The 22,122-nt window shown below is 44.1% G+C and overlaps 1 protein-coding gene across 11 annotated transcripts in view; it reads left to right on the plus strand.

Moving 5' to 3' along the window:
* The window catches only part of tnrc6c1 (trinucleotide repeat containing adaptor 6C1), a 672,712-nt gene that overhangs the window by 128,048 nt on the left and 522,542 nt on the right, over window positions 1-22,122 (plus strand). For all 11 annotated transcript variants that reach the window (XM_085963536.1, XM_085963535.1, XM_085963529.1 and 8 more), the window contains exon 3: window positions 8,488-8,562. In XM_085963536.1, the coding sequence (XP_085819662.1) occupies window positions 8,491-8,562 (72 nt within the window). In that variant the 5' untranslated portion in view covers window positions 8,488-8,490. The remainder of the gene's footprint in view (window positions 1-8,487; window positions 8,563-22,122) is intronic.

Genomic DNA, 22,122 nt, shown 5'->3' on the forward strand with positions numbered 1-22,122 from the left:
ACAGAGACACTGCACCCCATCCAACTCCCTACCCATTTACAGAGTCACTGCACCCCATCCAACTCCCTACCCATTTACAGAGGCACTGCACCCCATCCAACTCCCTACCCAATTACAGAGTCACTGCACCCCATCCAACTCCCTACCCATTTACAGAGACACTGCACCCCATCCAACTCCCTACCCATTTACAGAGACACTGCACCCCATCCAACTCCCTACCCATTTACAGAGACACTGCACCCCATCCAACTCCCTACCCATTTACAGAGACACTGCACCCCATCCAACTCCCTACCCATTTACAGAGACACTGCACCCCATCCAACTCCCTACCCATTTACAGAGACACTGCACCCCATCCAACTCCCTATCCAATTACAGAGTCACTGCACCCCATCCAACTCCCTACCCATTTACAGAGACACTGCACCCCATCCAACTCCCTACCCATTTACAGAGACACTGCACCCCATCCAACTCCCTACCCATTTACAGAGACACTGCACCCCATCCAACTCCCTACCCATTTACAGAGACACTGCACCCCATCCAACTCCCTACCCATTTACAGAGTCACTGCACCCCATCCAACTCCCTACCCATTTACAGAGACACTGCACCCCATCCAACTCCCTACCCATTTACATAGACACTGCACCCCATCCAACTCCCTACCCATTTACAGAGTCACTGCACCCCATCCAACTCCCTACCCATTTACATAGACACTGCACCCCATCCAACTCCCTACCCATTTACAGAGACACTGCACCCATCCAACTCCCTACCAATTTACAGAGTCACTGCACCCCATCCAACTCCCTACCCATTTACAAAGACACTGCACCCCATCCAACTCCCTACCCATTTACAGAGACACTGCACCCCATCCAACTCCCTACCCAATTACAGAGTCACTGCACCCCATCCAACTCCCTACCCATTTACAGAGTCACTGCACCCCATCCAACTCCCTACCCATTTACAGTCACTGCAACCCATCCAACTCCCTACCCATTTACAGAGTCACTGCACCCCATCCAACTCCCTACCCATTTACAGAGTCACTGCACCCCATCCAACTCCCTACCCATTTACAGAGACACTGCACCCCATCCAACTCCCTACCCATTTACAGAGACACTGCACCCCATCCAACTCCCTACCCATTTACAGAGACACTGCACCCCATCCAACTCCCTACCCATTTACAGAGACACTGCACCCCATCCAACTCCCTACCCATTTACAGAGTCACTGCACCCCATCCAACTCCCTACCCATTTACAGAGACACTGCACCCCATCCAACTCCCTACCCATTTACAGAGTCACTGCACCCCATCCAACTCCCTACCCATTTACAGAGACACTGCATCCCATCCAACTCCCCACCCATTTACAGAGACACTGCACCCCATCCAACTCCCTACCCATTTACAGAGACACTGCACCCCATCCAACTCCCTACCCATTTACAGAGACACTGCACCCCATCCAACTCCCTACCCATTTACAGAGTCACTGCACCCCATCCAACTCCCTACCCATTTACAGAGACACTGCACCCCATCCAACTCCCTACCCATTTACAGAGACACTGCACCCCATCCAACTCCCTACCCATTTACAGAGACACTGCACCCCATCCAACTCCCTACCCATTTACAGAGACACTGCACCCCATCCAACTCCCTACCCAATTACAGAGTCACTGCACCCCATCCAACTCCCTACCCATTTACAGAGACACTGCACCCCATCCAACTCCCTACCCATTGACAGAGACACTGCACCCCATCCAACTCCCTACCCATTTACAGAGACACTGCACCCCATCCAACTCCCTACCCAATTACAGAGTCACTGCACCCCATCCAACTCCCTACCCATTTACAGAGACACTGCACCCCATCCAACTCCCTACCCATTTACAGAGACACTGCACCCCATCCAACTCCCTACCCATTTACAGAGACACTGCACCCCATCCAACTCCCTACCCATTTACAGAGACACTGCACCCCATCCAACTCCCTACCCAATTACAGAGTCACTGCACCCCATCCAACTCCCTACCCATTTACAGAGTCACTGCACCCCATCCAACTCCCTACCCATTTACAGTCACTGCAACCCATCCAACTCCCTACCCATTTACAGAGTCACTGCACCCCATCCAACTCCCTACCCAGTTACAGAGTCACTGCACCCCATCCAACTCCCTACCCATTTACAGAGACACTGCACCCCATCCAACTCCCTACCCATTTACAGAGACACTGCACCCCATCCAACTCCCTACCCATTTACAGAGACACTGCACCCATCCAACTCCCTACCAATTTACAGAGTCACTGCACCCCATCCAACTCCCTACCCATTTACAGAGACACTGCACCCCATCCAACTCCCTACCCATTTACAGAGTCACTGCACCCCATCCAACTCCCTACCCATTTACAGAGTCACTGCACCCCATCCAACTCCCTACCCATTTACAGTCACTGCAACCCATCCAACTCCCTACCCATTTACAGAGTCACTGCACCCCATCCAACTCCCTACCCATTTACAGAGTCACTGCACCCCATCCAACTCCCTACCCATTTACAGAGACACTGCACCCCATCCAACTCCCTACCCATTTACAGAGACACTGCACCCCATCCAACTCCCTACCCATTTACAGAGACACTGCACCCCATCCAACTCCCTACCCATTTACAGAGTCACTGCACCCCATCCAACTCCCTACCCATTTACAGAGACACTGCACCCCATCCAACTCCCTACCCATTTACAGAGACACTGCACCCCATCCAACTCCCTACCCATTTACAGAGACACTGCACCCCATCCAACTCCCTACCCATTTACAGAGACACTGCACCCCATCCAACTCCCTACCCATTTACAGAGTCACTGCACCCCATCCAACTCCCTCCCCATTTACAGAGTCACTGCACCCCATCCAACTCCCTCCCCATTTACAGAGTCACTGCACCCCATCCAACTCCCTACCCATTTACAGAGTCACTGCACCCCATCCAACTCCCTACCCATTTACAGAGACACTGCACCCCATCCAACTCCCTACCCATTTACAGAGGCACTGCACCCCATCCAACTCCCTACCCATTTACAGAGACACTGCACCCCATCCAACTCCCTACCCATTTACAGAGGCACTGCACCCCATTCTAGTGTTAATTTTCCTGCGGCATTGTTTCTGTTGCTGCCATTGTTTTGGGACTACATTGATGGAGATGACAGAGCGGATTAGGTGGTCATCAGCTCCTGTCATGGCGCGGGTGATGCAAATGCCCTTGCGGTCCCTCGCTCGGACGATGACATAGTCCAGCAGATGCCAGTGCTTGGAGCGAGGGTGCTGCCATGAAGCCTTGTACTTGTCTCTCTGACGGAACAAGGTGTGGGTTATGACAAGGCCATGTTCTAAGCATTTCATCAGGAGGAGGGTACCATTGGAGTTGGCTTTCTCTACCCCCTCTCTGCCGATCACACCTCCCCAGAGGTCTGTGTCCTTTCCAAATCTGGCGTTAAAATCGCCAAGGAAAATCAGCTTGTCGCCCGTTGGGACTCGGGACATGGATTGATCGAGGCTGGATCTCACAAAGGCCTTCGACATTGCCTGCTTCACGACAACATGCTTGCCTGATCCTGACCAGCGGTTCCACCACAGACCCAATTCACGTACGAATCGGGGTCAATCAAGGCTGTGTCATCGCACCAACGCTCTTCTCGATCTTCCTTGCTGCAATGCTCCATCTCACCCTCAGTAAGCTCCCCGCTGGAGTGGAGCTAATTTACAGAACAAACTGGAAACTGTTCAGCCTCCGTCACCTCCAGTCCAGATCCAAGGTCGTCCCATCCTCTGTCGTCGAATTACAGTATGCAGACGATGCTTGCGTCTGCGCACACTCAGAGGCCGAACTCCAAACCATCGTCAACACCTTCAGCAAAGCATACGAGAGCATGGGCCTTACACTAAACATCCGTAAGACAAAGGTCCTCTACCAAACTGCCCCCGCCACACAGTACTGCTCCCCGATTATCAAAATCCACGACAAGGCCTTGGACAACGTGGACCATTTTCCATACCTCGGGAACCTACTGTCAACAAGAGCAGACGTTGATGACGAAGTCCAACACCGCCTTCAGTGTGCCAGTGCAGTCTTCGGTCACCTGAGGAAGAGAGTGTTTGATGACCAGGACCTCAAAACCCGACACTAAGCTCATGGTCTACAGAGCAGCAGTGATACCCGCCCTCCTGTATGCCTCAGAGACATGGACCATGTACAGCAGGCATCTCAAAGCACTGGAGAGGTACCACCAACGCTGCCTCCGCAAGATCCAGCAAATCCATAGGCAGGATAGGTGCACCAACAGTGTTCTCGCTCAGGCCAACATCCCCAGCATCGAAGCTTTGACCATGTTCGATCAGCTCCGGTGGACGGGTTACATCGTCTGCATGCCCGATACGAGATTCCCAAAACAAGTGCTCTACTTGGAGCTCCGACACGGCAAAAGAGCCCCAGATGGGCAAAAGAAATGCTTCAAGGACACCCTCAAAGCCTCCTTGAAAAAGTGCAACATCCCCACTGACACCTGGGAATCCCTGGCCCAAGACCGCACAAAGTGGAGGAGAAGCATCTGGGAAGGCGCCGAACACCTCGAGTCTCTTCGCCGGGAGCAAGCGGAAGCCAAGCGCAGGCAGTGCAAGGAGCACACATCAACCCAAGCACCCCACCCACCTGCCCCTTCAACCACCATCTGCCCCACCTGTGACAGAGACTGTAGGTCCCACATTGGACTCATCAGTCACCTGAGAACTCATTTTTAGCGTGGAAGCATGTCATCCTCGGTTCCGAGGGACTGCCTAAGAAGAAGAAGAAGAAGGAACCAGTTCACAGAGACACTGCACCCCATTCTACTCCCTACCCATTTACAGAAATCCCTTTCCTCCTTCAATGGTCCCAGTACATACTGGCACTCTTTTCCCATTCCACCTATTGCAAGCTGGTACCAATCTACCACTCCCTATATTCAAGCTGGCACTCTTCTTCAGCCAGTTTAAACTGGTACTTTACCCCACTCCCATTTCAAGTTGGTACTCTTTGCTCCACCTCCCTCAATTAATGCTGTGACACCGCTCCTCATTCCTCCATTAACGATAGCACTGCCCTTCATCCCCACCCCAAAGTGCTTCTTCCTCTACCCTCTCCCTTCATTGTCATCCATATTCATCTCTATTTCCCGTCTCCCACTTCTCTTCATTGTAAACCATCACCCCCACCTCCCAAACTCTGTGCCCTCATTCATTGCTATGCACCCTCCCTTTCCTCTGCTCCACTCCTACCTGAGCCCGGCTGCTAATAGACCGGACCTGGGCATCTCTCTCCTCAACACGCTGAGTGCTAATAGCTGTGATTCTGGTTTCCATGTAGTATAATGGGAATTCCATTCTCACAAGAATTACGAACCTACCATATGTAGAATCCTTCCACTATTCTAGAAGCAATTTCGAGAAGCGAGGGGCCTAGATCTGGTTTATTAGCAACAGACTCATGTAGGGGTGGAATTGGGGGAAGAGAAGCCTGTCTGTGGTGATTATTTTTGTCAGAAAATGCCCCAAAGACACTGACTGATGGTGTGAAATGCTGACGGTGGCATATTAGCATTCTTTGGATGAAACATTGAACTAAGTCCACTTCCGGTGGCTCAGGTGGATATTAAAAATCCCATAGTACTATTTCTCCTGTAATCGACACCACAAAAAACAGATTAACCACTCATTCATCTCAGTACTGTTTTGGGGATCTTACAGTATGCAAAATTGCTGCCATGTTCATCTGCAATATTTATTTCTCAACCAACATCACTAAAACAGTTTATCTGGTCATTTATCTCATTGCTGTTTGTGGGAGCTTGCTGTGTGCAAATTGGCTGCCGTGTTTCCTACATTACAACAGTGACTACACTTCAAAAAAAGTACTTTGTTGGCTGTAACATGCTTTGGGACCACGCTGAGGCCATGAAAGGTGCTATATAAATGCAAAAATGGACATTGTTTTTCAAGGTACTTCATTGTATGTGGAAATAATTTGAGATATTTTTGAGAGACGTGATGGTTACTGTATGAATGTAAATCTTTCAATTTGTGATTTAAATTTTTAATCCTTTTCTTCTTTATCTTAATTATCTTAGTTTTAACTAATTTTTCCAGCCTCTACCCCTTTCTGTATTTTTCTGTCAAGCTTTCCCTGACCCATTTTCTAAATTTACTTTTATGTTTCTTTTTCTTCGATAAACTGGTTCTAAGTTTGGTAGAATAAGGATCGACTTTACAGGTCCTTGTCCATTGCCCACACGTATCGGAAAATCACGGGCACCCTGCCGGTGATTTACCCAAGTGTGCTGATGGCGAATGAAGACTCGGAATATCTAATACTCACATAAACTTTGGACTAAAGTTGCGCTATTCAGCCTCTTAATCCTTCTCCTTCCATGAACTGTGCGCTGCTTTCACTGTGACGAATTCTCCTCCGGAAAGAGAATAACCACAGGTAAAACTTTCAAAAAAGGAAAACCCCTTAAAAATTTCCCTTATGTCGGCAACAAAAATTGAGCTATACTCCAGGATATCCACCTATCATCATCTGGATTATTCAACCTTAGCTAGTTGCATTTCAGAGGTTATATTTTCTTAATCCCAACAGGATTGAAAGCAGGGATCCATACATACATGTATATATGTGCTGATGGAACCTTCCACTGTTTGCTTAACCAGGGAACAGAGAGTTGACTGAAGCACAAATTGATAGCCAGGTGCTTTAGTCAGCTGGTGGACACTGAACCCAGAATGGAGTTTATTGGAGACTGGCTGTAGCTATATTTAAATTGTTTCCAGTCCCGCTTTCAAATGTAAATGCTGTTGTTAAAATGCAAGGCTTTATCACCTGCTGTCTATCCAGTCAAACTATAGCAACCAGTACTCATTCAGATTTATAAAGCAAACATTTTTAAATATATCACGTAATATCATCTCGGGTCTCACAGCAACAAAAATAATGGGTTTTCTATTGAGATTGAAGCATGGTTTTCCATGTGTATGCATCCATTCCATGTTTGGTAATGTAGTGGGTTTGATGATTGACAATGGATGTGTTTAGAGGTGGTGTGAGCTGCAAGCTTGTGTCTGTTCAGTAAACAGCACAATCTCCCTCAATGTCTTTAAGCTATTTAAGAAGTGTGTCCTTTATTCACCACACTATATGCTGGTCCAAAAACTGCTATAGGGAAGAGATGTTCAGAAAAATAATCTCATATTAAACAGCAGGTAGGCATTGTTAAAACCTCTGTAGCTTCTCTTGATTTGAAATTTATTTGTAAAGGATGTGCGCTGGATAATGCTCGTGACATTGGGTGTGATAACTAATTTGCATCTATCCCATTCATGAGTTACTGGCCTGTCATTCTGAGTGGTGTGTCTTCCATACACCATTAGCTGCCCAGTGTAATTCTTTCTGTACGATATATGAATTTAATATTTTAATTGTTTTTAAATATTTTTTAAAATGTGGCATGCTGATGCCACCTAGGGGCTGTTGCATGAGGAATGTTTTCACTGTCCTGGATTATGATATCATGTTTAATAGAAAAATAGTGTTTGAAATGGCACACTATTGAAGTAACCTTCATATATTTGTAAATATCACAGACCTACAGCAGATAAAGTGAGGTTCTGGTAGTTAAAAATATATGAGGCTTTTAAATGGTTGACAGAAATTCTCAGTAGTTTTGCCAAATATATTCAGGGATCAAAATAAATCTTTCCAGAATCTAAACTGTTAACAGAGTGTGTAGACTTTTCTGGGTGAATTAAAGGTCATGGCAAGTCTCTTTATTTATTATATCAAGTATTTGAACTGAAAAAAAAATCCTGGTAGCTTAAACCCCTGCGAGCAGACATTCTAATGATAATGTAAAAATTAAATACTGCATTTTAATTTCCCTGGATATCTCGAGCCTTATAATTTACACAGTAATCCACCTGTAGATTTGAATGATTTCATCTGTTGTGAGTTTTCTCTTTGTGCAGTAGTTCAAAAATACAGAATCTATAGGGCAACATAGAAACAGGAGTAGGCCATTCAGCCCCTCGAGCCTGTTCCGCCATTCAATTAGAGTATCTATATTTTAACTCCATCTACCTGCCTTGGCTCTGTAACCCTTAATGCCCTTACTCTATAGCATAATGGAAATGTTTGAAATCTACAAATAATGGCTAAATTGTATTAGATGACAAGTCTAAAGCATTCCCAAATTGATTGAATTGGAGTTAGTATTTCACACTGTGATCTTGTGTCATTTTAAATGGCAAAACAGACAAAAAAGGCCAACTCGCCATGTTGTTGCTTTTAATGGACACTTTTGGTTAAATTATGTTTTATTATTTGTGCAGGAGATGGAAGAAATTTCACACGATCTAAGAAAAAAGGCCAAAGAAGAGAAGGAATCTATTGAGAAGACAAAACCGGTAAGAATATATTTCTACAATGCAAAAGATTGAGATTGATTTTCCAAATATTTACCACTGTTGCTGTGCATCAGGACAATTGCCAGAGAGTAATGATCCATAAATGTTCCCACAGAAAAATCTGTTGGTGGTCAGTTTACACTCTCAAGAAATTTGCTGTTCTATTATTTTAAGATGTGGTTGTGAATCTAAAATGCATGTTTTAGGCCAAGCATTTTTTAACATCAAATATTGAATTAGTTAATCTGTGAGAAAAGCAATTTCTGAGTTACCATTTAGAGCATTGGGATGAGTAATGATTCTGGTAAATCTATTTATGCTTTTGCTAGGCTGTTCGTTGCAAAACTGTTATGACCATAGTTTCTCATTGTATTTGAATTATTTTTGTTTCATGGAAATTTATTAAACTGCACATGTTGCCCACATGTATTTTTATATAAAATAAACTATAGAGTGTAATACATGTGCTATCATGAAAATGGGGGAGCTGTACATGCTAAACTAGGAAACTAGCAAAAGCTGATTGACTGCTTAAAGCTTGACAACTCAATGACCCTGAATGACATGTAATTATACTGATAGTGCAGTGGGACCTTGACTTGTAACTTGAGCTGTAGGTACACCCAACTTTATTCACTGATATTGGAGATAATTAATCATAATTACACGAAAACTAAAGGTGGTAACAAGTTGAAGTTTTTACATTAAAGGTAATTTTCAACAATTCCCAATAGATATTTAATTAATTAAATTTAAAAAAAATTACATTATGAATTTCAGCAGAGCAACTAGACCATCACTTGCCCCCACAGTGTGCACAGGGGGTTTAAATCCCTTGCATTGTATTCCTATGAGTACAGAAGATTAAGTAGTGATCTAACTGAGGTGTTTAAGATGATTAATGGAGTTGAAAGGGTAGATAGAGAGAAACTATTTTCATGGGTGGAGGAATCCAAAACAAGGAGGTGTAACCTTAAAATTAGGACTAAGCCGTTCAAGGGTGATGTCAAGGAGTACTTCTTCACACTAAAGGTAGTATAAATCTGTAACACTTCCCCTTCCACCACCACCACCCCCCCTTCCTCTGCCAAATAAAAAGCTGTTGAGGTTAGGTCAATTGAAAATTTCAAAACTGACATTCATAGGTTTTTGTTAGGCAAGGGTATTAAGGGTTATGGAACCAAGGCGGGTAGATGGAGTTAAGTACAGATCAGCCATGATCTAACTGAATGGTGGAACAGGCTCGAGGGGCTGAATGGCCTCCTCCTGTTCCTTTGATCCTTAAAGCAGCAGCAACAACAGGAAGTTGGAGCTGGGAGCAGTTGAAGGGAGGAGCCAGTAGCTGTGCTGATTTTCAGCTAAGAATGTGGACAGTTCCTGGGAATGCTGCGTATCCCATTGAAAAGTGAAATATTGGCATATTTGGGTATAAATCAATAGGTCCATGCCATCCAGAGGGAATGTCATTCAAACCTTTATGTAATGAATTGGGTTGGAAATGAGATAAAAAGCACATTTCCAACAAAATATGAATGTGATTTTGTTGTTTTTGTGTCTTGTGCCAAGGGAATGTCCTCACAACTGCTCCCACTCCACCATACTAACTTTACATAGTATTATCATCACAGAAACAGACCATTCAGCCCAACTGGTCTATACCGGTGTTTATGCTCCACATGAGCCTCCTCCCACCCATCTTCATCTAACCCCATCAACATATCCTTCTATTCCTTTCTCCCTCATGTGTTTATCTTGCTTCCCCTTAAATGCCTCTATGTTAGTCACCTCAACTACTCCTTGTGATAGCGAGTTCCACATTCTGACCATTCTCTGGGTAAAGAGGTTTCTCCTGAATTCCCTGTTGGATTTATTAGTGACTATCTTATATTTATGGCCCCTAGTTCTGGTTTCGCCTGCAAGTGGAAAGATCTTCTCTATGTCTACCCTCTACCCATCAAACCTTTTCATAATCTTAAAGACCTCTATCAGGTCACCCCTTAATCTTCTCTTTTCTAGAGAAAATAGCCCCAGCCTGTTCAATCTTTCCTGATAGGTATAATCTCTCAATTCTGGTATCATTCTAGTAAAACTTTGTAGCACCTTTTCCAGTGCCTCTGTATCCTTTTTTATAATATGGAGATCAGAACTGTTCACAGTACTCCAAGTGTGGTCTAACCAATGTTCTATATAAGTTTAACATAACTTTTCTGCTTTTCAATTCTATCCCTCTAGAAATGAACCCCAGTGCTTGGTTTGCTTTTTTGTGGTCTTATTAACCTGTGTCACTACTTTTAATGATTTGTGCATTTGTACCCCCAGGTCCCTCTGCTCCTCTACCCCATTTAGACACTTATTTTGCAAGAAGAATTCCTCCTTATTCCTCCTACCAAAATGTACCACCTCACACATATCTAAATTGAAGTTCATTTGCCAATTATATGCACATTCTGCAAGTTTATTAATGTCTTCTGTATTTTGTTGCAGTCCTCCTCTGTATTAATGGCCCAGAAATTCGGGTCGGAGGCTTCCTGCGGGTGCAAGCCTCCGACCTGCATTTACCTAGCGCGCCGGCCGTTGTGCTGTGGGCCCGCGTGGGATTCTGATCTTGGGCCTGCTCCAACTGCCGGCGCACAGTGAACATAAGAACATAAGAAGTAGGAGCAGGAGTAGGCCATAAGGCCCCTCGGGCCTGCCCCGCCATTCAATAGGATCATGGCTGATCCGAATCTAGACTCACGTCCACTTCCCTGCCCTCTCCCCGTAACCCCTTATTCCCTTATCAGCTAGGAAACTGTCTATCTCTGTTTTAAATTTATTTAATGTCGCAGCTTCCACAACTCTCTGAGGTAGTAAATTCCATAGATTTACTACCCTCTGAGTGAAGAAGTTTCTCCTCATCTCAGTTTTGAAAGGGCAGCCCCTTATTCTAAGATTATGCCCCCCAGTTCTAGTCTCACCCATCAGTGGAAACATCCTCACCGCATCCACCCGATCAAGACCCCTCACAATCTTATATGTTTCGATAAGATCGCCTCTCATTCTTCTGAATTCCAATGAGTAGAGGCCCAACCTACTCAACCTTTCCTCATAAGTCAACCCCCTCATCTCCGGAATCAACCGAGTGAACCTTCTCTGGACTGCCTCGAGAGCAAGTATATCTTTTCTTAAATATGGAAACCAAAACTGTATGTGGTATTCCAGGTGTGACCTCACCAGTACCCTGTATAACTGCAGCAAGACTTCCCTGCTTTTATACTCCATCCCCCTTGCAATAAAAGCCAAGATTCCATTGGCCTTCCTGATCACCTGCCGTACCTGCATACTAACCTTCCGTGTTTCATGCACCAGGACCCCCAGATCCCTTTGTACTGTAACACTTTGCAGTTTCTCTCCATTTAGATAATAACTTGCTCTTTGATTTTTTCTGCCAAAGTGCATAACCTCACACTTTCCAACATTATATTCCATCTGCCAAATTTTTGCCTACTCACTTAGCCTGCCTATGTCCTTTTGCAGGTTTTTTATGTCCTCCTCACTCACTGCTTTCCCTCCCATCTTTGTATCGTCGGCAAACTTGGATACGTTGCACTCGGTCCCTTCCTCCAAATCGTTAATATAGATTGTAAAGAGTTGGGGTCCCAGCACGACCCCTGCGGAACACCACTAGTTACTGATTGCCAACCAGTGAATGAACCATTTATCCCAACTCTCTGTTCTCTGTTAGATAGCCAATCCTCCACCCATGCCAGTACATTGCCCCTAATCCCGTGATTTTTTATCTTGTGCAGTAATCTTTTGTGTGGCACCTTGTCAAATGCCTTTTGGAAGTCCAAATACACCACATCCACTGGTTCCCCTTTATCCACCCTGTTTGTAACGTCCTCAAAGAATTTGAGCAAATTTGTCAAACACGACTTCCCCTTCGTAAAACCATGCTGACTCTGTCCGATTAAATTATGCTTATCCAAATGTCCTGTTACTGCTTCCTTAATAATGGACTCCAACATTTTACCAACCACAGATGTTAGGCTAACTGGTCTATAGTTTCCAGCCTTTTGTCTGCCTCCCTTTTTAAATAAGAGCGTTACATTAGCAGTTTTCCAATCTGTTGGGACCTTTCCTGAATCCAGGGAGTTTTGGAAAATTACCACCAATGCATCCACAATCCCTACCGCCACTTCCCTCAAGACCCTAGGATGTAAGCCATCAGGTCCAGGGGATTTATCCGCCTTTAGTCCCATTATCTTACCGAGTACCACCTCCTTAGTGATTTTAATCGTGTTTAGCTCCTCCCCCCCTATAGCCCCCTGTTTGTCCAGTGTTGGGATATTTTTGATGTCCTCTACTGTGAAGACTAATACAAAATATTTGCTCAGCGTTTTTGCCATCTCCATGTTCCCCACCACTAATTTCCCGGTCTTGTCCTCTAAGGGACCAACATTCACTTTAGCCACCCTTTTTCTTTTTATATAACTGTAGAAACTCTTGCTATCAGTTAGTTCGAAGCGTCCCCTGGGATCACATGGGCCATGGAGAGCCAATGGTAGCAGGGAATCTGTATTCATAGATTTGACAGGAAGATCTGTCAAATCTAAGAATACAATTCAGCCCAAAAACATAACTAAAACTTCAAATAAATTTTTAAAAATCACATTTTTAAAATAACTAAATTACATAAAATAACTATTTTAAACAATAATTTAAATTTTTGAAAAATTAATTACAGTTTCTAATGGGGCTAAAAATAAACTTACCTTTCTGTAAAGTATTTAAAAATAATAAACCTGTGGAAAAAATATTTTAATTTTACTTAATTCACCACTTACCTTGTTAAAAGTAGGCCTTGCGCCTGCTTTTTAAAAGTGTAACTCCTGGAGACTTACCCTCCCAGAGAAACCTGCAAAAAAAACGGAAGTTCCAGGCACACGCGCTGCCTCTCTGGCGCACGCGTTCGACCTGTGAACTCCTTCCTTTAAGGGAACGGAAGTTCCGGTTTCCCGCGCATGCGCAGTGCATGCACAAAACCGGCACTTTCGTTGGGCCTACGTGCGAGTACCCAGCGCGTACTCACCCGTGGGGACCCGAAGTTCTGGCCCATTAATGACTCCCCCAATTTGGCGTTGTCCGCAATTTTGAAATTGTACTTCAGATTCCTGAGTCCAAATTGTTTATGTGAATGGTGAACAGCAGTGGTCCCAGCACCGATCCTTGTGGAAAACCACTTCCCACCTTTGCCAGACTGAGTAACAACCTTTAATCCCGACTCTCTGTTTTGTAGTCAGCTTGCTACCCATTCACTGGAAGTGTACTGTAAAGAGGGCTTCTGCTTTACTTCCAGTGGTGGGACGTGAACAGCTCCGGAAAAATTCCCAGTATAGATTTTTTAGAGTTTAAATATACGATTGCAATTAAATTTTAAGAAGCTCCTCATTGCACCACTTTCTCCTGCTCTTTTAACTTCCTGTTGCATTCAAAAACTCCCTAATCCCTTTAATTGCTACTTTAGAGCTATAACACAAATTTACAAATTAGAGTCTGCACATTCCGTTACCTTAATTTTGCTCTGTATAAACTGGTTGGTGCAGTAACTTTGCCTTCAAAGTGATCAATTGATTTTGACCTCCTCGCATTACCATGACTTTTTGCATATAATCTATACTTCTCCCAATCTTGAAAAATGTTTGCATATACAGGAAGTCTTGCCCACCAGTACCACACATCAAGATGTTATACATCCTCTCCACAAGTTTCCTTCGGTGAAAATAAATGGAAAGTCGTGTGAAGCAAATTCCCAGTATGCATTCCTTTTGGGGGAGGTCTCCAAAGAGAACCCAATTTTAAAAAATCACCCCTGTAAAGTGCATTAAAATATGTGTTGCATATATGTGTTTCAGGCCTGTTTTATAACGCAAATTATTATGTTGCATGCAAAAATCTCTGTTCATTTTCATTAAATAAAATCATATAATTATTTTTTTTTTTAAAAACAATATATTTCTTTTTATGACACCATAGGTATGTAGTTTTGATAACTATGTCCCCAATTTCCAGATCACACATGGTCTAAAACTGCATTTACGACCACTCCAAATTGTGTTTATGTTATTCCATAATCTAAAAATATTTTTAGGTTCTTGTACCTGTTGGAACAGATCGAAGCAATAACTATACATTTTCACACCGCAGTTCTCCCATACAGTTTTAGTTTTGCACCTTTGATGGCCAAATGAGCTGAGCCACACGAATCACGAGTGGTTCCAGGTTCCTGGGCGGAGTTAGCTGAAGCTGCATTTGGTGAACTATAATTGGTGTTGGGTGAGGCAAATTAGATTCCCACCTCTTGATTACTATCCAACAGCCCCTGCTGAAATTGCACATGTGCAACATGGTGAGGTCAGGATGGGTTTGGCTCTGATGCCCTCAGGATCCAGCATAGCATGCCAGTGCTTGCTGTCAAGGCTCACACCGTGGCTGGGTACTGGAGCACAATCCACGCCCGTGGACTTGTAACCAGCAAGGAGCCAAATGTCATCAAGGGAAGAGAGAAAATTGGTGAGAGGGGCAAAATTTAAAAAGTGAGCTTTATTTGCTTTTTGAAATTGAGGCAATGCATTTAAAACTCCTGCCAAGCTTCCAGGTAAAGTGCGTGTAAGTGGAATGTTGTAATGGAACTCTCTGCATGCTGTGCATTCTATTTGTATGCACTAAATGCCTATCATAAATAAAGCCATTAAATGTAGATAATCACATAGTAAGCTTAACTACAAGCAATCGTTAATTATTTTAATAAATTAAATGCAATGGATTTTCCTCTTTATTAATGTACAGCTGAAAGAAATTTCCTTCTACTGTCTGTGAATTTTGAGCTCATAGCACTAAACGTTACTAGCGGGAGATTATCCGTTCTAAATTCAATTAAAGTAGCACCTCCTGTGATTTCTTACTCATTTTGAATCTTCTTTGTAAATGATTTTTCTCATCAAAAATCGGAACAAACCCCCATTAGTAATTTAGATTAATTATTATGACTTAATATGTCCCAGTGGAACCTTTTTGAATGAATTCATTATAAACATCAACAAAATAGTGTTAGTTTTCCCCTGTTGGCATTATGACAACATTAAAACTGCAATAACTCATATTTGAAAAGTTAATTCCAAGAAGATGCCTATATAAAACATTTAATTAAATGGTGAAATAAATTACACATGTTAAAACAGATGGTTTTGAATCAGGCAGCTGTAAGCCGTGAATATAACAAGGGACAAAACTGGGAAAACTGGTGATTAGATAAAGTGTAATGAAGACCAATCTTATTTCATTGAGAAAACTTCAGCATACAAATACAGGCAGACCATCCATTAAAGCAAAAGATTAAATTTATTTTTTGGTACCAGTATATATATTATTATGTGCAAAGCAATCGGTTGTATTGATGTATCTTTTATTTAAACCATGATCGATACTTACCCTTATCTAGCTGCAGGATATATTGTAATGGTTTTCCTTCATTTTAAGCGTAGTTCTGATGGTGGTAGTGTCGTATTCCTTAAACGTGGCTGTTCCCACTGGCTTTGACTCCTATTAGTCACCCACCCAGATAGTTGGTCATCTGCAATTATCCATTTACGTTGCTTTGAAAAGAAACTGCTGGGGGGGTGGGTGGGGGAATGGAACATGCAGGTGGCAGCTGCAGCTCCCTGAATTACAACTAAGAGAAAGTGGGGAGTCTTGCTGAAATACTGGAGTGGTTCTGTGCAGTTTTATTATTTTATTTTAAAGAGATAAAGTCAGTTTTAAAAATTACATTTTGTACATTATTAGTAATATTGATTCTGCAGTCAACAATGTAACTCCAGAGAATATTAAGCTCCTGTACTCCCACTTCCCTTCCTAGGGTTTTCACCTTGGTTTAATTTTTGTCAGTTCCAAAGGTCTGCAAATAATTTTTTGTGGTAATTATAATTTGTAACTCTGAACATATGTAAGGTGAGATAAACAAGTTCAGGAATAAAATGGTTGTCAAAAAACATCAAACTATAATGTCAAAACACATAAATGATTAAGTGTTACATAAAGCATTTTTAAAATTTAGTTGCTGTTTATATTGATGTGGTTTGACATTTTTCCCCCTGAATTTCTGAAGAAATGGGCATGAATTCCAGATTAATGTCTATAGTGATATCTTTCTCATAACATCTGTGACAGCTGCTTTAGATGAAAAACAGACATAAAAGGGGAATTTTTTTTTACTTTGGATGGGAATGTGCAGTTTGCTCACACGCACCAAATATTTGCAGATAGAATTTGCACATTTTTATGAAGTGATTATCTGTATTAATTTCAGCATCGCATTATGTTAATTTACATAATCCATGTGCAGTTGATATGAACATATACTTTCTGTGCCAGATTGTGAACATGGGCATTATATGGGTCACAGCTTTAAGTTAGATGATGAGAGTATAGTTCTGCTAAAACATCCACCTCTGAAATATCTCACCCTTCCTTGGCAGAAGAAATCTTTAAAACACAATCATCTAGTAAATCAAGTTCAGAAGTTTGTTGGCACCTATGCTGAGTTATTGTCCATGATAAAAAAAACATTAAGTCAAAGAGCAATATGTTTCTATTCTAGGAAGAATCCAGCCTGACTTGGATGGAGCTCCAGATTATTTTTATTTAACGATTAATGAATGGAATGGCTAATGGTATTAGTGATCCTACAAGTTGAAGCAGGCAAGCGGGGCTCCCCTAATCAGGTCATAGCTAAAGGTATCATCAGGTACAATACTAAGCCAGATGATATGGTTGCTAGTCAATCTGTACTGAGTTGGATGATCCCAGTCACGGTTGGGACTCGACATTTCACGACAGCACCCCTGAGCGAGAGAGGGGAAAGATCGGCTGAAATTCCCAATCTTGTTTGCAATTCATGACCCCTGCTGGAAAAGGAATGTGCTGTGAACGTCAGATAAGACAGGATTGGCCTCTGGAGTAATGCTGTCCATGGTCCAGTAAGCTGCTGACACTCACTGTTCTGGCTCACACATGAAGTATTTCCACTTCGGCTTTGTCAAGGGAAGATCATGTCTGACCAATTTGATTGAATTTTTCGAGGGGGTGACTAGGTGTGTGGATGAGGGTAGTGCAGTGGATGTGGTTTACATGGATTTCAGTAAGGCTTTTGATAAAGTCCTGCATAGGAGACTGGTCAGGAAGGTAAGAGCCCATGGGATCCAGGGTGCCTTGGCACATTGGATCCAAAACTGGCTTAGTGGCAGAAGGCAGACGGTGATGGTGGAAGGTTGTTTTTGTGACTGGAAGCCTGTGTCCAGTGGGGTACCGCAGGGATCGGTGCTGGGTCCCTTGCTGTTTGTGGTCTACATTAATGATTTGGATGTGAATGTCAAAGGTATGATCAGTAAGTTCGCAGATGACACGAAAATTGGTGGGGTGGTAAATAGCGAGGCGGGAAGCCTCAGGCTACAGGACGATATAGATGGGTTGGTCAGATGGGCGGAACAGTGGCAAATGGAATTTAACCCTGAAAAGTGTGAGGTGATGCATTTTGGATGGACTAACAAGGCAAGGGAATACACAATGAATGGTAAGACCCTAGGAAAGACAGAGGATCAGAGGGACCATGGTGTGCATGTACATAGATCCCTGAAGGCAGCAGAACAGATGGATAAGGTGGTTAAAAAGGCATATGGGATATTGCCTTCATTAGCCGAGGCATAGAATATAAGAGCAGGGAGGTTATGATGGAGCTGTACAAAATGCTGGTAAGGCCACAGCTGGAGTACTGTGTGCAGTTCTGGTCGCCACACTATAGGAAGGATGTGATTGCTTTGGAGAGGGTGCAGAGGAGATTTACCAGGATGTTACCTGGGCTGGAGCGCTTCAGCTATGAAGAAAGATTGGACAGGCTGGGGTTGTTTTCCTTGGAGCAGAGAAGGCTGAGGGGGGACCTGATTGAGGTATACAAAATTATGAGGGGCATAGATAGGGTAGATAGAAAGGAACTTTTCCCCTTAGTAGAGGGGTCAATAACAAGGGGGCAAAGATTCAAGGTAAGGGGCAGGAGGTTAAGAGGGTATTTGAGGAAAAACTTTTTCACCCAGAGGGTGGTTGGAATCTGGAACTCACTGCCTGAAAGGGTGGTGGAGGCAGGAACCCTCACAACATTCAAGAAGCATTTGGATGAGCACCTGAAATGCCAAAGCATACAAGGCTACGGACCAAATGCGGGAAAATGGGATTAGATTAGATAGGGCTTGATGGCCGGCACGGACGCGATGGGCCGAAGGGCCTCTTTCTGTGCTGTATAACTCTATGACTCTATGACTCTAAGATACTGGCAAAGCTGTACTCCAGAAAGAGTCAGTGTCTCCATGCTTTCAGTAAGGGTGTACTGTATTGTTAAGAGGTTTGTTCATTTTGGAATATAGATATGCCATGTGGAAACAAACATTAGGACTGGGATGAATAGTTATTCAATCCAGACTTCTGATGTGAATCAAACAAAATGAAAGATCATAAATGCATCCCTAGCTCAGGGGTGCTGTCGTGAAATGTCGAGCCCCAACTATGACTGGGACCATCTAACTCAGTACAGATTGACTAGCAACCTTATCATCTGTCTGGCTTAGTATTGTACCTGGTGATACCTTTACCTACGAGCTTATTAGGGGAGCCCCGCTTGTCTGCTTCAACTTGCAGTATCACTAATACCATTAAGTAATTTAAATTTGATATAATTTTACATTCTAAGTGCAAAATCCATATACCTTATGAAATTGACACTTCTGCTTTTACAAAACATGTTTTTTCACCCCAAAAGTGTTGCGAATAGAAGTTTGCTTTGAGGACTGAATGCTAAATGACATGCATTTCATAAGTTTTTATCTTAAACTTCTAAGTTTATAAAATATTATATCATAATACATATTGTCTGAATTGAATGAACACTTAAGCACATTTGAAGAGCAACATTCTCATTTTTAAACATCAAATCAAATCAACTTTTATTGTCATTGTTAGTGCACAAGTGCAGTACAACGAAATGTAGGCTTACGGCTCCCGAGAGTGTACATTTGGATTAAGACATTTAAACATTCAACATACATTTGGCTTGTAGTATATTAACATAACATAACCATAATAAAGTGCATTGGCAGATGTGCAGGCTTTAGAGTTTGTTTGTGGAGTTCAGTAGGATGACAGCCCTGGGAAAGAAGCTGTTCCTAAATCTGGTCGTACGGGTGCGAATGCATCTGTAGCGTCTCCCAGATGGCAGGAGGGCGAACAGGCTGGGGTGGGTAGGGTCTTTGATGATGGACCGTGACCTCCGTAGACAGCGTTTCTGGTATATGTGCTCTATGGTCGGTAGCCGGGTGCCGGTAATGCGTTGGGCAGTTTTGACTACCCGCTGCAGGGCTTTCTGGTCATAGTAGCTACAGCTGCCATACCATACTGTGATACAGTTTGTCAGGATGCTCTCTATAGTGCAGCGGTAAAAGTTAGAGAGGATCAGGGGTGACAGGTTACATCCCTTCAGCCTCCTTAGGAAATATAGGCGCTGCTGGGCCTTCTTCACCAGAGAGGAGGTATTGAGGGACCAGGAGAGGTCTTCCGTGATGTGGACTCCGAGGAACTTAAAGCTGTCCACCCTTTCCACCACAGCCCCATTGATGTGGATGGGGGTGTGACTTCTGCCTTTGGTCTTCCTGAAGTCCACAATGATTTCTTTGGTTTTCTTGATGTTGAGGGCCAGGTTGTTATCGGCGCACCACTTCACGAGATGCTGGACCTCCTCCCTGTAGGCTGACTCATCGTTGTTGGTGATCTGGCCTACTACCGTGGTGTCATCCGCAAACTTGATGATGGTGTTGGAACCATGAACAGCCACACAGTCGTGGGTGAAGAGGGAGTAGAGGAGGGGGCTCAGCACGCATCCTTGTGGGGCCCCCGTGTTCAGGGTCAGGGGGGGGAGGTGTGGTTACCTAATTTGACAGACTGGGGTCTGTTTGTTAGGAAATCCAGGGTCCAGTTGCAGAGGGAAGTGTTCAGGCCAAGAGTTTGGAGTTTGGTGGCCAGCTTGTTGGGGGCGATAGTGTTGAATGCTGAGCTGTAGTCTATGAACAGCATTCTGATGTAGGTCTCCTTACCATCTAGGTGATTCAGTGCCGAGTGTAGAGCAGTTGTGATTGCATCCTCCGTTGATCTGTTTGCGCGATAGGCAAACTGGTGTTGGTCAAGAGAGGCGGGAACACTGGCTTTGATGTGAGCCAGGACCAGTCTCTCTCAACACTTCATTATGATGGGTGTGAGTGCGACAGGTCGATAGTCGTTCAGGCACGTCACAGCCGTTTGTTTTGGCACAGGAATAATGGTAGCGGTCTTGAAGCATGTAGGGACTACTGCCTGGGCCAATGACAGATTGAAGATGGCGGTGAAGACATCAGCCAGCTGATCAGCACATTCCTTGAGTACCCGTCCAGGGATGCTATCCGGTCCAGCAGCCTTTCGTGTGTTCACTCCGCGTAGAACACCCCTTACGTCGGAGGTCGACAGAGTGAGCACCTGGTCTTCCGGGGGTGGCAAGGCTTTGGTAGCCGGCTCCCTGTTGTCCCTGTCGAAGCGAGCGTAGAAGTTGTTAAGCTCCTCCGGAAGGGAGGCATCGCTAACCGGGGGGCTGGTGTTTTTGCCCTTGTAGTCAGTGATGGACTGGATGCCTTGCCACATGCGCCGGGGGTCCGAGTTGTTGTGGAAGTGATCCTCTATCCGCAGTGTCTGTTTCCTTTTGGCAGTCCTGATACCCTTTTTTAGGTTGGTCCTAGCTGCACTGTAAGCCGCCGCGTCGCCAGATTTAAATGCTGCGTCGTGTGCTTTCAACAGTGAGCGGACCTCTCCGTTCATCCAGGGTTTCTGGTTGGGGTATGTCCTGATATTTTTATGGGTCGTGACGACCTCGACGCAGCTGTTGATGTAGAATAGCACTGTGGATGCGTATTCCTCGATGTCATTATGGACAAACATGCCCCAATCAGTGCGTTCGAAGCAATCCTGAAGCTCCGATACTGCCCCCTCTGGCCATACTTTCACTGCTCTCACTGATGTTCTCCCTCTTTTGATGAGCGGTTTGTATGCCAGGGCTAGAAACAGGGAGAGGTGGTCGGACTTCCCAAGGTGGGGGCAGGGAATGGCCTTATAAGCGTCTACAATGCTCGTGTAGACTTGATCCAGTGTGTTCTCCCCTCTTGTGGGGCAGGAAACATTCTGGTGGAATTTCGGTAGTACAGTTTTTAGGTTTATGTGATTGAAGTCCCCCGCGACGATAAAAGCTCCATCTGGGTGCGCAGTTTGTTGTTCGCTGATGGCCCTGTAGAGGTCCTTCAGTGCTAGTTTGGCATTAGCATGTGGTGGGATGTAGACCGCAGTGATGATAACAGCCGTGAATTCCCGAGGCAGGTAGAAGGGTCTGCACCTTATCATGAGGAATTCCAAATCAGCCGAGCAGGATCTATCGATTATGTCCGTGTTAGTGCACCAGGC

The sequence above is a fragment of the Somniosus microcephalus genome, chromosome 21 (assembly GCF_052327205.1).
Source record: "Somniosus microcephalus isolate GS21.2 chromosome 21, FLI_Smic_1.0, whole genome shotgun sequence".
In the NCBI taxonomy this organism is placed as follows: Eukaryota; Metazoa; Chordata; class Chondrichthyes; order Squaliformes; family Somniosidae; genus Somniosus; species Somniosus microcephalus.